General features: G+C 49.3%; 1 protein-coding gene across 1 annotated transcript in view; it reads left to right on the top strand.

Annotated features, from left to right (window-relative positions):
* The first annotated feature begins 1,066 nt into the window (after positions 1-1,066).
* GCFC2 (GC-rich sequence DNA-binding factor 2) overlaps positions 1,067-15,902 on the top strand; it is a 34,303-nt gene continuing 19,467 nt past the window's right edge. Inside the window, exons 1-5 of the mRNA XM_066596574.1 lie at positions 1,067-1,380; positions 4,275-4,385; positions 4,653-4,775; positions 13,467-13,676; positions 13,837-13,934. Coding sequence (XP_066452671.1) covers positions 1,110-1,380; positions 4,275-4,385; positions 4,653-4,775; positions 13,467-13,676; positions 13,837-13,934 — 813 coding nt within the window. The 5' untranslated portion in view covers positions 1,067-1,109. The remainder of the gene's footprint in view (positions 1,381-4,274; positions 4,386-4,652; positions 4,776-13,466; positions 13,677-13,836; positions 13,935-15,902) is intronic.

The following is a 15,902-nucleotide window of genomic DNA, read 5'->3' as shown; positions in this document are numbered from 1 at the left end:
CATATTTGCGCACCAAAGGTCACCATAGAAGTCAATGTGGGGGTGCACAAATGTGTGCGCCATAGACAAGGAGATGCGTGATACACTGCGCAATTGTGCTTGTCCCTCTGACATGTCAAAAGTTTTTAAAACGTTCAGATAGGGCTCACTCACAGGGACGTATCTCGCCCGCGTATTACACGTGTATTTTTCAAGAGCTTAATACGCAGTGCCAAAAGCCCTTTGATTGCTATTGTGCTGCTCACACCTGCGTTTTTTTCACACCTATATTAGCGCTCTTTCACACTAGTGTAAATACGCACTGTATTACGCGTGTATTTATGTACGTAAAATGCAGCGTATAGAGCCCATTGGTTTCATTCACGCCTGCGTATTTTCAATTCAACTCTCCGTCCCGTAAAAAAACGTAGCCTGTCCCATCTTGATGTATATTACTAAAGCCTTGTGTGGCGCAGAGTGCTAAGCTCTCACTCATGACCTGAAGGTTGCAAGTTTAATCCCTGCATGGTTCAGGTGGTTGACTCAAGCTTGGTTGGGGGTAATAAATAAATTACTTGAAAGTGCTGCGGAATAAGTTGGCAAGATTTATTTTTTACTTTGAAATCAATCAGCATGCGTAAATATGCAGGAAATATGCAAGAAACCTGTGCATACGCTGCATATTTACGCACAAAATCAAGGGAATTTTATGGGTTTTTTTTTACTTGCATAAAAACACGCCGATTGACAGAAAAACGAAACTGTGTATTTCGGCCTGTGTATAAGCTGCATATTCACGGACCAAAATACGCATACGCCCGTGTGAATGCACCATACACCCACGTGAACCCTTATTCTCTCAGAACTGAATGCTGCATTGCTTGCTACCAGCAACAAAAGCTGTTGTTTTTTTTTTCGTTTTGACATAAGGCCCACTGTTCCCAAATTCACACTTAATAAAGTTTTATTTAAAAAAAAAATACTACTTGAGAGACTGTTCGCATTTTCAAGCTATCCATAAAGTTTTTTCTTAGAAGAAAAAAATAGAGGTTTGTGATTGGCTGAGGCTTACGCTGCTGCCGGCTCAGTGAAGTGACGTAGTAATAAGGCGACTGTCACCGGTTAGCAGGATGTTTAAGAAACCGAATCGAAATCTGCGGGTCCGGAAAGCAGCGTCCAGTGAGGAAGACGAGGATGAGGACCGCGGGAGAGTGGAGCGGCCGAAGAGGACCGGCGGGCGGGGACTCACGTGTGGATCCAGGAAGAGGAGGGAGACGGCGGCGGCGGACAGTGACGAGCAGCAGTCGGAGGGCGACGAGGACCCGGGCTGTGCTGATCCTGACCCGTCCTCCCGGACTGCAGGCCCGCGCAGCGCTCTCAGCTTTAGTACAGAGAAGGAGGGTGAGGAGGGCGGCCTGTCGTATCCATGGCAACCTTGAAGGGGTATTGTGGTGACAATATTTCCACAGCGTATTACGTGTGCAATATCTTGTGCCTGTGTAATATGTGGGGAAGATAACCTACTGATTTCAATGGGTTTATTAACATAGGATTTTTTTTTCGTACGATGCGCAATCTCGTGAAAGATACTTAGCCTGACCGTTCTTGGTGTGTATTGTGTGCTGTGGTCAGCCATCGAAATCAATGGGTGTATAAAAAAGACCTAAATATGCACAAACTCTGCGTATACACTGTGCGTTTGTGTATTAATAAGTTGCGTTGATTTTGTGCGACCGTGCGCAGTGAATACGCAGGTGTTGTGCGTCTGTCGCGCACATTTATGCGCACCCATTGATTTCATTGCCTCTTGCCATAGGCTTGAACTAGTCTATGCCACATATTTTTTCACGCGATCGCACAAGGAGCTGCCCACGGGTATTCCCGGCGCGCTGTCCGACAGCCCAGCACTGTTTGCGGAGACAACGCTGGGCCGAAGCGCTCGGCTCTTTTCGGGATGGTTGCCAGTAACTACAACAGCAGGTTCCCATCTTGCCTCTGAAAAGCTGATAGAGAATAACTTAAAGGGGTATTTCCATATCTGCAGGATAGGGCACAACTAGCTAATTGGTGGGGGTCCGACAACTGGGACCCCCACTGATCGCCACAGTGGGGTTCTTTTGTCACCCAAGAGACTGGAAAAACGAATGCAGTGGCGGAACCGCGTTCATTTTAATGAGTATGATGGAGATTACCCAGTGCTTGAATGCAGCTATTTTAATGCTTGCATTGAATTGACTGGAGTGATGGCGGAGCATACGTGTTGCCACTCCATTCGTTTTGCTGGTTTCTTAGGGGACGTAACACCCCCATTCTGACATTGCTGCAATTGGACTCCTACCGATCAGCTAGTTAAAGGGGTTGTCCTGCGAAAGCAAGTGGGTCTATACACTTCTGTATGGCCATATTAATGCACTTTGTAATGTACATTGTGCATTAATTATGAGCCATACAGAAGTTATTCACTTACCTGCTCCGTTGCTAGCGTCCCCGTCTCCATGGTGCCGTCTAATTTTCAGCGTCTAATCGCCGGATTAGACGCGCTTGCGCAGTCCGGTCTTCTCCCTTCTGAATGGGGCCGCTCGTGCTTGAGAGCCGCTCCTCGTAGTTCCGCCCCGTCACGTGTGCCGATTACAGCCAGTCAGGAGGCTGGAATCGGCAATGGACCGCACAGAAGACCTGCGGTCCACCGAGGGTGAAGATCCCGGCGGCCATCTTCACAAGGTAAGTAAGAAGTCACCGGAGCGCGGGGATTCGGGTAAGTACTATCCGTTTTTTTTTATCCCTGCATCGGGTTTGTCTCGCGCCAAACGGGGGGGGCTATTGAAAAAAAAAAAAAAAACCCGTTTCGGCGCGGGACAACCCCTTTAAAGCTTAATGGGGTTATCTGAGTTGTAACATCTCGGTACTACCCTTCCTCATTGAGTAACATAAATTTGTCATACACTCCGGTTCGTGTTTACAGCTGCAGTCTCGCCCGAGGCATCACAGGAGTTGCAGCCAATAACAGAGCTCTGCACCAGGTTGTGCTGCTCAGGGATCTGCTACAGTGCGCCTCCACTGAATCTCTCCCACCTTGGCTGACGTTGGTCATGGAGAGACGCTTCTGCATGAGCAGTGGTGCAGTCAGTAACTGGATGATGCCTGCCAGGCGATTGTTGCATATAGTGGACGCCTTGATTGCTTGCACAATGATGAGGACTGGTCTTCTCATTGCATGCAGCAGGCTCCTATAGTGCACATAATACGTGCACAACGGGGGCACAGGGAGGAAGGGAAGTAGAGAAATCGGATCATCCGCACCCCTTCTGTTGTAAACCCATAAGTTTAGTGTATCGGGCTCATAGGAGCTGACGGGTCTCTTCTTTCTGGATTTATTAGCTACCATAATTTTTTCGGAAGTGGTCATGCAGTTATCTTAACGTCCTTTTACACAAGCTGAGCTCTTGGTCCGATGTAACGAGCATCAGTCAGCACACGTTAATTGTCGCTCATTTCACTTTCTTTTGCACGGACCAAGAATCTGCCCATGGGGACGAACAGTCACAACTACAATCATCTCCCCTTTAGGCCACTTGTATAGAACCTTGTTCACATGGGGAGGTGTAGCGCTAATCAGAGAGCATTTTTATGCTTTCCTAAAGGTCTCATTTACACGGCCATATATGTCAAATGCTGTATGTATTATGCAGCATTTTACCACCATGTGCGCTGGCTATTGCTGTGTGTGTCAGCGATTGTGCACTAGACATGGCGGTGTATCTCACGCATACAGTCATATAATGTGCAGTGTGACCAGTATCTTTTTTTCTTTTGTTTAATTCCCCGCTCTCTCATAGTGGCGTTGCGTATTAAACGCAGCACATATACGCAATGTATTGCATATGTATGGCATTCAATACGCAACTCATAGAGAATAGGGCTGTATGCGCATAAATGCAGTAAAATAGGACATGCTGTGTTCTTTTTCACATGCATATTATACACAATGTATATACGCAAATGTGATTGCATCAATGAAAATCCATGTACTTTCATTGACTCTATTCACAGCGTATTATGTGCATGTAATACGCTGCGTATTTACGCTTGTGTGAATGAGTCCAAACTGAAAAATCAGCAGGCGAATGAGCGTTTGCATACTGGCTGATTATTGGTCTCCTAACATGGCCTGATTGTCGGGCGAACAAGCGTTTAGAGGAACAATGAGACCAGATAATCAGTCAGTGTAAAAGGACCCTTAGCAATATTATGTTCTCGTATGAATTTCTCAGCCCTCCTTTCCTCTCTAATTACAGGTGAAGATGCTTCCTTTCAGATCAGGAAGCCCACAGTAAATGCCGTCCTATTTAAAGTACAGAAAAAGAAGCCAGACAATGCTGAAGAAACGAGCAAGCCCCAGGAAAAAGGTCAGTAAAGTAAGAATATAGACTTATATACAGCAGGTCAGTACGGTCCTGGGTATGATGACAGGTGTAAATGTCAATTGCAGGAAATTTCCAGTAATCCGTCATCCTTGGAACTAACAAAATGCCAAAGAAGTAACGGAAGTTTGGATTATTGCACAAACACACATACACAAATTCCAGACTATCAGATTGATTTCCTGTTAAATCACCTTGCAGCAGTCAGATTATCAGGATTACTGTACTAAAAATGTAACTCTTATAATTTAGGATTGGACAGCAGCTCGGAGTCTGATCAGAACGAACACAGAAGTGTGGATGTTACGGAGAAGGAAGGATATTCCAGCAGCAGCAGTCCGGCTTCACCTCCTTCACATCACAGCTCATCAGCAGGTCAGCTGGAGTAATTGGCTTGACATGTGGATGCTTCCTGTAATACAGAATATCGCTCATTACACTTATCCCTCTTATGGAACAGCATCTGGAGTATTTTCCTGATAGACGGTACTTCTTAGGGGTACTTTGCTCGGCTTATTTACTACAGAGCACTATTCCCTCATACACTTACTTGAAGTAGGAGATCTAATTGTCAAGTAAATGGGAGTCTTGTACAGCTGTGTACAGATCACCCCTAGTAGTGGCAATAGGCATCTGAGTGTTAGATATCTGTGGAGGAACAGTACTTTGTACTAAAAAGGCATAGCCCCACTAATCATATATGTATACACGTCTGCTGACATACATGTAGGGGGTTAGTTTGTTGTGGCGGGTGAGTGGGGATAACATTAATAATGGCTTACATTTTAGCTATCTTCAGAGTACTAAAAAATATTGCAGGAATTCTTCTCACCTAGACGGGCTCCAGAGTAAAAAACAAAACAAAAAAACCCCTCTAAACCATTGGCACCTAAGCAGAGTCATTTAGGAGCCAAGAGTAGTTTTTAGTAGCCAAATTTATATAAAGATATAATTAATGTTAAAATAATACAGCTATACCATCAATCACACCTACTGTACAGATCCTGGTCTAATCTGCATAGATCATCTAAAGCTCTCCTATCAGCAAATATCTGCACGTCCAGAGTGGAGACACACGCCTCCCTTCCTGACGTTGGGTGTCGGGAGCCGACCGACCCCATTACATACATATTCCCACTGGCAATAGGTGTGATCAGCATTTAAGCCGATGTATTACTGGATGACCGACTTAATGATTGCAAGATGAAGTGCCCTAGGGGGTCTAAAGAAAGGGTTAAATATTAAATAAAATTGCTTTTTGTTGCCATATTTTTTCAGTTTTTTTTTAAGTTTTACTACACTAAAAGAACTATATAAATTTGGTACCCCTGTAATTGTACTGACCCACAGAATAAACATAACTTTTTTTTTTATGCATCCTGAATGTCGTGAAAGCAAATGCTAGCCTAAAAGTGTGTGTGTGTGTGTGTGTGTTTGCCCCCCTCACAGTATAATAATCCCATCCAGAGCATCTCCTCACAGTGTGATAACCATTCCCAGAGCTTCCTCTCCTCCCTCCCACAGCCTGCTCATGTAAACCTTCTTAATGACAGTGCATCACAGAAGGGGAAATCAAGAAAACAATTTTTCTGTTCTTAATGACATTGTTTCCCCTTCCATCAGTAGTCACAGGAGCTTCCCCCACCGCTAATTCCCTCTAGCAGTAATCAAAGTCACAAAGGGGATTTCTCGTCCGTATCATTGGGGGCCACAGCCTAGACCATGGGATATAGCCACTGCCCTAGGAGGCGACACTAAGCAAAAAAAGTGTTAGCTCCTCCCCGCTGGCTATATCCCCCCCTGCAGGCACTCAGCTAATTAGTCTTTAGCTTAGTGTCTGCTAGGAGGCAGACGTAGGAAAAGCTATTCGCGGGAATCCGGGGAGTCGGGGCTTTTCCCTGGCTTTACTGGCCTCCCGGGGGAGACGCAGGCAGGGGGTGTCTCCACCACTACTGCGGCGTCTCACCCAGAGAAGAAAAAGGGGCCCGACCATGCAATGCGCATCCGAGTCGGTTACCCGCCAGCCATAGGGCTCCCCCTCCCTGGAGTAGCGCACTGTCTGACAGTGACGCGTAGGGGGCAGCACTGCTGGAGCTGTCGACGTGTGGACAGGCTGTGGCCCCCAGAACAATACCCTGTTGGGACTAAGCGAGGGCAGCATTCCACCTGGGACCCCACATGAGAGCACCAGAAAATAATCACTCGGGACTCCCTCCTCGCAGCGGCGGCAGCGGCAACAAGACGCAGGTTACCTGGGCATCACAACTCTCGGACGGCAGAGAAGCAGCAGCGGCGGCAGTTTCTCCCTTGGCAGGGATAGAAGCGGAGCGGAGCGGGGCAGGGCAGGGCAGGACGCCGGGGCGCCGGCCGGCAAGCCACTTCCGGGCGCGGCGCTCCGGGGGGCGGAGCGCCGTCGTCACGGCCGGAAGACGTCACTTCCGGGTCACGGGGACGCTTCCCGGCCAGGCCACGCCCCCTCCGAGCGCGGCAAGCTTAAAAAGGGCAGCCAGGAAAAAGAATGGCCGCTCTCTGCAGCACAGCGTGTCAGCTTGCCTACACGCACGCCGGAGCCTGGCACTGTGCAGCTCCCCGAGCCCGCAGCAGCAGCCCTCCTGAGCAGCAGCCCTCCTGAGCGGCAGCCCGCCTGAGCGGCAGCCCTCCTGAGCGGCAGCCCGCCTGAGCGGCAGCCCGCCTGAGCGGCAGCCCGCCTGAGGGGCAGCAGCGCTTCTGAGCAGCAGCCGTCCAGCCATCCGACTCTGCAGTGTCCCTCTGCTGTGGAGAAGCATCCGGACAGCAGCAGCACCTCCTGTCTCGGGCACCAGCAGCAGTGACAACGCCGCAGCAAGTCCCTGCCACAACGCCTGCCGGGTCACCAACGCTACGAGGTCGTGTGTGTGTACCCGCGTCGACTCCCGACAACATTCAAACGTCAGGACCAGAGGCTCCAGCTGGACCGGGGGAACCGCACAAACAGCTGCCAGACCGGGTAAGCCTTGCCCAAGGCGGCACTTTGCGGTGTTCTCCCCTCGCCCTCCCCTCCCCCCCCTGCAGGCATTCCTGTAAACGGTACCCACCAGTTGCAAATTGTGTTGTGTTACCATGTCTGACCCCAGATCAGAGGGTTCCAGCCCGGCCAAGGGGAGGGTGAAGCACTACGCTTGCTCTACATGCAGCGTTAAATTTGCGTACGGTCAAACCGACCCCCGCTGCGCGGGATGCACCACGGCACGCGCTCCCCCAGGGACTCCGGTGCCCCCCGCCGCCCCTGTGGAGCCAGGGCCCGAGCCCCAATGGGCAAGGTCCCTGGCTGCTGCCGTTTCCGGCCTGGCCTCATCCTCTGCGGCAATTTTACGCCGGTTAGAGCTTAGCTCCGACGCGTCCTCCTCGGAATACGCACAAGGGAGGACACGCAAGAGGAGGAGGTCCCGCAGTAGCGAGGACTCCCCCCGGAGGTCACGGCGCACCAGGAGGTCAGGTAGGTCCCCCAGGTCCAGGCGGTCCGGGGACTCTCGCGGCTCCCACGGCTCCAGAGAATCTGTGCATACGTATCATAGATCACGGCACTCGTCGCGATCCCGATATTCTACAAGACAGGCCCGGGCTCACCATGAGTCCCCACGAGCGTCGTGCTCTCGGGCATCCCATGACACGGCACAAACGGCAGGTGAGGGCAGTGGGTCGGAAGACTACGACCGCTCTGATGCCTCGTCAATGTCTGAACTAGACGAAGAGCAAGTGTCACGCCTAGCCAGCCTAATGGACAGCCTGGTGATATCCGTAAGGGAAACCCTCCAGGTTACGGAAGAAACAGTAGAAACGGCCCCGTCCACGGTGTCGTTTAGACGACAGAGGAAATCACGACAGGTCTTTCCGGACCACCCGGATTTCTCGGAAGCCCTTAACAAGGAGTGGCAGAACCCGGATAAAAAATTCAGGCAACCCGGGAAGACTTGGGAAATTACTTACCCGTTCCCAGGGGGCTTGAAAAAGAGTTGGGCGGTACCTCCAGTAGTCGACCCACCCGTGTCACGACTAGCTAAGAGCACAGCATTGCCAACAGCCGAAGTAGCGACGCTAGCGAACCCGCAAGACAGGAAGCTGGACACCTTGGCAAAAACAGTGTTTCAAGCCACAGGCACAGCCTTGCAACCGATATTTGCGGCTGCATGGGTCAGTAAGGCGTCCACAGCCTGGGCCAAACAATTACGGAAAGACATCATAGCAGGCGCTCCACCAAGCGAGTTGCTCGAGCTGACAGATAATATCATACAGGCAAATAAGTTTGTATGCACAGCTCAGCTTGACGCAGCCAAATTTGTGGCCCGGACGTCCGCCGCATCGGTAGCGACAAGGAGAACACTCTGGCTGAAGAGCTGGTCAGCGGATACAGCGTCCAAAATAGCGCTAACGAAATTGCCGTTTGAAGGAGACAGACTATTCGGCCCCAAACTGGATGTCATGATAAAGGATGCCACAGGCGGCAAGAGCACGTCACTACCGCAAATGGCGGCAAGGAAGGAGAAGGCCCCATTAAGAAAGAAGCCGTTCTTTAGGCCCTTTCGGCGCTTTCCATCCCGCCCAGGGGCGGGGCAGTGGTCCCACTCTACGAGAACCCCTGCAGAGTCAAAGAGGGGCCCCTCATTTAAAACAAAACAGACGTGGCGACCACGACCCGGGACATCGAAAATGGCGGGACCAAAAAACGTGGCATGAGGCACTGCCCCCACCCAGTGTCACCACGGTGGGGGGCAGACTCTCCCAATTTTGGGAGACATGGGGGAGGCGCGTGAACGACAAGTGGGTACAGGAGATTGTGACATCCGGGTACTCAATCGAATTCACAACCCTCCCACGGAATTTTTTCTGCAAGTCCAGAGTGCCGTCCTCTCCGGAAGGGGTAGCCAACTTACAACAAGCAGTACAGAACCTACTAGCACAAGGGGTTGTGAAACCAGTGCCAGGAGCCCAGGAGAGGCAGGGGTTCTACTCGAACCTTTTCCTAGTACCCAAAAAGGATGGCAGAGTGAGACCGGTCCTGGACTTAAGGAGATTGAATCGATTCGTCAGGACAAAACATTTCCGGATGGAGTCAGTCAAGTCCGTGATAACATCTATGCAGCCGGGGGAATTTCTGTCCTCGATAGATATCAAGGACGCCTACCTTCATATCCCAATCCGGGAAACACATCAGAAATTCCTCCGCTTCGAAACACAGGGAAGGCACTTTCAGTTTACGGCGCTGCCATTCGGCCTGTCTACGTCACCAAGAGTTTTCACGAAGGTACTAGCGGCAGTGATGGCGCTAGTTCATGCGGAAGGTATAGAAGCTATTCCATACCTAGACGACATACTAATAAAAGCACCATCGTTGGACGACAACGTCAGGAGCCTGAACGTCACGATAAAAACCCTACAAGAATTCGGCTGGATAGTGAACCACGAAAAGTCATGCCTAAAACCAACACAACGTTTGCAATTTCTGGGCATGATATTCGACACCAGCCTCCACCGGATCCGGCTACCTCAAGCAAAGGCACACAAGCTCCGGCAGGGCGTCCGGTCCCTAAGGCAGGGGAAACCACTGACCATCAGATACTGCATGGCTATCCTGGGCCAGATGGTGGCAGCATTCGAGGCAATCCCTTTCGCTCAGTTCCGATCAAGGATGTTACAACACCTGATACTGTCACGCTGGGATGGGTCCCGGCTGACCCTGGAACGGCAGATCCAGATAACCCCTCAGGTCCGAGGGTCACTGAAATGGTGGCTGAGACCTGGCAGACTGCAGGCAGGGCGACCGTTGGGCCCCAGGCAATGGACAGTAGTGACGACGGACGCCAGCCTTTCAGGTTGGGGCGGAACACTGAGGGACCAATCGGTTCAGGGAGAGTGGTCACAAAGAGAGGCAAGGCTTCACATAAACATTCTAGAACTGCGAGCTATCTACCGGACGCTCCAACACTTCGGGCCCAGTCTCAAGAGAAAAAGCGTACGCATTCAGACGGACAACACCACAGCGGTGGCCTATATCAACCGGCAAGGTGGGACACGGAGCTCGTCGGTAATGAGCGAGGTGGCAGCCATACTGACATGGGCAGAGAGGCATCTAAGCTCAATATCCGCGGTGTACATCCCCGGAGTAGAAAACTGGATGGCGGATTACCTAAGCCGGGAAAGGATAGATCCCGGCGAATGGGGCCTGCATCCAGAAATTTTTCAGACGATATGCCGGAAATGGGGCACACCAGATGTGGACCTCATGGCGTCACGGTTGAACTGCAAGATACACCCATTTGTGTCCCGAGCCCGGGACCCACAGGCAGCGGCAACCGATGCCCTGACAATTCCGTGGAGGGAGTACAAACTCCTATACGTATTCCCGCCAATCCCGCTCATACCGAGGATCCTGGGAAAAATCAAGCAGGAAGGGCGACCGGCGATATTGGCCAAGAAGGAGCTGGTACGCGGCCATCATGGAGATGCTGTACGACACACCGTGGCACCTTCCGGAGCGAAGAGACCTGCTATCCCAGGGGCCTTTTGTTCACCCGGGTTCCAGGTCTCTACATTTGACGGCCTGGCCGTTGAGACCGAGGTATTGAGAAGGAAGGGTTATGCGGAGAATGTCATCCAGACAATGATACGAGCCAGGAAAGCAGCCTCATCAGCAATCTACTATAGAGTCTGGAAGCGCTTCTTCATCTGGTGCGAGGAGAGGCGTTTACAACCAATGCAATTTTCGGTGTCCAGGATTCTTGCATTCCTACAATCAGGCCTTGAAGTAGGATTAAGGGTAGGGTCGCTGAGGGGCCAGCTTTCAGCACTAACGGTACTGTTCCAAAGACCAATTGCAAACAGGATGGCAGTACGGACTTTCCTGCAAGGAGTTGCCCATACAACACCCCCGTTTAAGCCTCCGGTCCAAACTTGGGAGCTCAATCTCGTGTTAGACACTATTACGGACCAGCCGTTTGAGCCGCTCAAGGAAATCCCGATGCGGTTACTAACCTGGAAGGTGGCATTCCTCGTCGCCATCACATCGATCCGAAGGGTCTCGGAACTAGCGGCACTGTCTATACAAACACCATATATGGCCTTTCACCAGGACAAAGTGGTACTAAGACCATCACCCGAGTTTTTACCAAAAGTAGTCTCTCAGTTTCATATTAATGAGGAAATCGTTTTGCCCTCCTTTTGTCCAAATCCAGTACACAAAAAGGAAAAACTACTACACCACCTGGACGTAGTAAGGGCGCTGAGAACCTATGTGAAGAGAACAAGGGATTTCCGCAAGACCAACTCCCTCTTCGTTATTCCGGAGGGGACTCGAAGGGGCCTAGCAGCTTCAAAAGTCACCCTATCAAAATGGATAAGGTCCCTGATAACGGAAGCATATCGAGCATCGGGACGCTCGCCACCATTTCGGGTTACGGCCCACTCCACACGGGCGGTGGGGGCCTCCTGGGCAGTCCGTCATGGAGCCTCAGCCCTCCAGGTGTGCAAGGCAGCCACCTGGACGTCCGTGCATACATTTTCGAAATTTTATAGAGTCCATATAGCCGCATCATCCGATGCCGCTCTTGGACGGAAAATCCTGCAGGCGGCAGTCGTTTGACCGCACGTGCAGTGCCCACCCAGTATATGTTTTTTTCGGGACTGCTTGTGAACGTCCCATGGTCTAGGCTGTGGCCCCCAATGATACGGACGAGAAACAGATATTTTTGGTATAACTTACCGTAAAATTTCTTTCTCGTCACGTTCATTGGGGGCCACAGCACCCACCCCTTATTATTTAGGCGGTTGCCGAAACTCTCTGTTCTTCGGTCATTTTTTTGGTGGCAAAGAATTACACCAGATTTATGTTTGGTATGTATATAACACAATATGTATAAATGTACTCCCACTGGCTACCTACTGCTTGCAGACAGACTAATTAGCTGAGTGCCTGCAGGGGGGGATATAGCCAGCGGGGAGGAGCTAACACTTTTTTTGCTTAGTGTCGCCTCCTAGGGCAGTGGCTATATCCCATGGTCTAGGCTGTGGCCCCCAATGAACGTGACGAGAAAGAAATTTTACGGTAAGTTATACCAAAAATATCTGTTTTTGCCCTCCCAAAGTGTTCAGTTAGTTGTCCCTCACGGTAGTTCCTGTTATCTCCTCTACCTATCCGCAGCAATCACAGGAGCCAACACCCCCCCCCCCCCCCCCAGAATTAATCAAATTCATAGGAGCTTCCCTCAACGTATTATTCACAGTCAGGAGTCCCTCCTACCGCCACCCCCATCACAAGGTGACCAGAAAAGCGCATTTCCTTTCTTTTTTTTTTTTTTCTGACGCCATTCATTGTGCGGGGTAAATAATGCGTTATTTTGATAGATCAGACTTTTACAGATGCAGCGATACCAAATATGTATTCTTGATGTATTATTTAAGTTCTTTTATTGTAAATATGGCAACAGGCTTTTTTTTTTAAACTTTTATTATTATTTTTTTTTTTCATAACCAGCAGTTTTTTTTTCTTATTTTAATTTTTTTTTTGAGTCCCCACCGGGGACAACAACTTGCGATGCTTTGATCATTCCTGCAGTATGATGTAATGCCATAGCATTACATCATACTATAACTTAGCAGGCAGTCTATCAAGCCACCCCATGGGGATGGCTTGATAGGCATTGTGCCATTACAGCCCTGGGGCCTTCCAGGGTGATCATCATTAGTAACTGTGATTGACTGTGTCCACCTTTTAAGCAGTTTCTGTGGTAGGGATAATGTAATAGCATCACACAGACTAAGAAATTGACTAGTTTTTGATAGCATAATCCCCAACTAGATCTTGTCAGAATTGAGATCACATGATTATCTGAGGAGGAGGCCAGGAGTTTCATAGAGAAAGGAAAAACTAACCAAGGTATCACTAGCTCAGTTAGATATACTGGGGGATAGCTACATAATAAAAAAAGTAAAAAAACACTGCACAGAACATTAGTGGTGGCCATATTCTGTTCATATATGGGAATGTAAGTCAAGGTTTGTGACCAATTCTTACTGACCTTTTGTTCAGCACAGATGAAATCCCAGATGCAAAGCAGATCCGAGCGGCTCGCACGCGGAGGAAACTGGCCCGAGCTCACGGAGATTACATATCGCTTGATGTCTCTCATGAACAGTCTGAGTCCAGCCAATCAGAAAGCGACGATGAGCTTGATGATCATGAGAAGAGGATTAAATTTGCCCCAGGGTTGAAAACCATTAAAGAGCAAATGGCTGATGAAATGTGTAAGGTTCTTCTATCTCCATCCCCTGTATATGATCTCATATGGAACTTTATCCTAGAGATAAGCCACTATGTAAAAAAAGTCAATGTTCTGTTTTCTATAGCAATTGGTGATATAACCATACTACTCCCCCCCCCCCCCCCCCTTTTTTCTCTTTGTAGCCCCCAGCAGTGAAACAGACAATGACGATGAAGAATTGGATGCCGTTCAGAACAAGTGGGAAGAGCAGCAGATAAGAAAAGCAATCAAGCGTCCACAGGTCTGTATACTATGATGACCTTTAGTAAATGGGCTGTTCCATGAGGGCAACGCCTTTCAATGTACCCTATTAAAGGGATTTTCTTTGACTAAAATATTAATGATCTATCCTCAGCATAGGTCACCAGTATCAAAACAGTGAGGGTCTCATTCCTGGCATCCGTGACCATCAACTGCAGCCTCTTCATTTTATAACCGGCACAGCTCTGTACATTTTGTAGTGGCAGTGCCTGGTTTTGCAGCTTAGTCATGTTCACTTGAATGGGGCTCTGCTGCATATAGGCCAGGTGATCAATGGATAGGTTGTTGTAGGCCAGAGAAGAGGACGGATCATTTGCTTGAGAGTAGGTAATCGATATTTCTCCTGAAATCCTTTTAAGGGCTTGTTGACATCATTGTTTTTGTTTTCTTTTCCGTTGGAGGAGCAGCAAAAGCAGGAAGAAACTGCCCTTTTTTAGTTACCTCTTATTTTCTGTGGGATTTTCTGCAGTTATGCTCGGTTCTGTTCCATCTTTTTTAAACAATATTGAATTAAGGCTAATTTCACACGGGTGAGTGCGATATTGGGCCGTGAAACTCTGCCTGATATCGTGCTCGCCAACATGCGATGTCCCTGCGGATGTGAGACGTGTTTGTGTTACAGCCTCCTCGATTCAGTAGTCATCCTCCACCGCGGCTAAAAGCAGAGTGATTCCTATGGTTTTCGCATGCACTTTGCACACAGTGCGATGCTTTGCCGGCCCATTGAAAACAATGGGTGATGCAGGGGCATGTTCAAAGATATGACATGCCGCAATTTTATTGCCGCACGGTGCAGGAAAAAGTCACTTGTGTATGACTCCGGGCGCCGGTGAGTATGCGCTTGTCTCTGCAGGCGCTCAGGTCGGGTCCCACGGCGAGAATTCTCGCCGCCAGATCCGACCTGCTCGTCTGCAGGCGGCCTTAGTCGGAGACTACCGTGGTATAGAACTTGGTGTAAGCAATTACTGCATGGTCACACAATAATTTTGATAGGTATCATGTAATACAATTACAGCACGACAAATACCATTGTAGTCTGCCATTCTAATAATTTTAAATGCAATACTGTGGAACTATTATAAACTGCTACCCAGGACCACAGTGATCAGGCAGGTTGTAGGAAATGACTCCGATTGGTGGGAACCATGTAGGTGAGACTGGGAGTTATGTCAATGCCTCCATTCAGGGTAAAGCTGGATTTTCAACTGTGTGTGATGTTTCGCTTTAAGGCCTCTTTCACCCGGGCGACAAAATCATGTGATTTTTCTCGTGTTGCGACAATGCTACAAATCGCATGTATGTGAAGCCCATGCTTTCCAATGGGTTCCTCCACATTTGCGATGAAAAAGAATACATCACCTTTGAAGCGCTGTCCGTCTCCGCTTTCTTAGTGGTCCCCAGCACTGGTCTTCATCATCTCTTCTGGCTGTGACGCTTAGCAAATCAGAGCCAGCGCTCGATGAATCATTGAATGGCTGTGATTGGTTAATTAAGTGCTGGCTCTGATTGGGTGAGCGTCACAGTGCTCAGCCAATCAGAGGCAGCGCTACCAGGAGGCAGGGGATTTTTCAATCCCCGGCCAGAAGAGATGATGAAGACCAGTAACTGGGACTGGTCAGAAGATGCAGTGGAGCTGGACAGCGTGTCTTAGGTGATGGGTTTTCCTTTTTCAAAAAAATAATTTTCTGCAGCTAGGGCTTATTTTTGGGGTAGGGCTTATATTGATGCAACTTTGTAGTGCCACAAAATCGCGGTATCGATGCCAGAAAATGCAGCAATATCGCGTGGACCACTGATGCGATAGGACTCTAACATGAGTGACATCATCGCCGTGAGAAAATCGCAGCAATGCTCTGTCGCCTGTGTGAAAGAGGCCTAAAAGTTGCTTCTCAACTGATCATACGGAGGTTAATTTGTCCTTGATCCAACCAGAATTCTAATACTTTGG

The sequence above is a fragment of the Eleutherodactylus coqui genome, chromosome 1 (genome assembly GCF_035609145.1).
Source record: "Eleutherodactylus coqui strain aEleCoq1 chromosome 1, aEleCoq1.hap1, whole genome shotgun sequence".
NCBI classification, from domain to species: Eukaryota; Metazoa; Chordata; class Amphibia; order Anura; family Eleutherodactylidae; genus Eleutherodactylus; species Eleutherodactylus coqui.
Note: the sequence above shows the minus strand (reverse complement) of the source record. Positions and strands in the feature narration are given on the sequence as shown.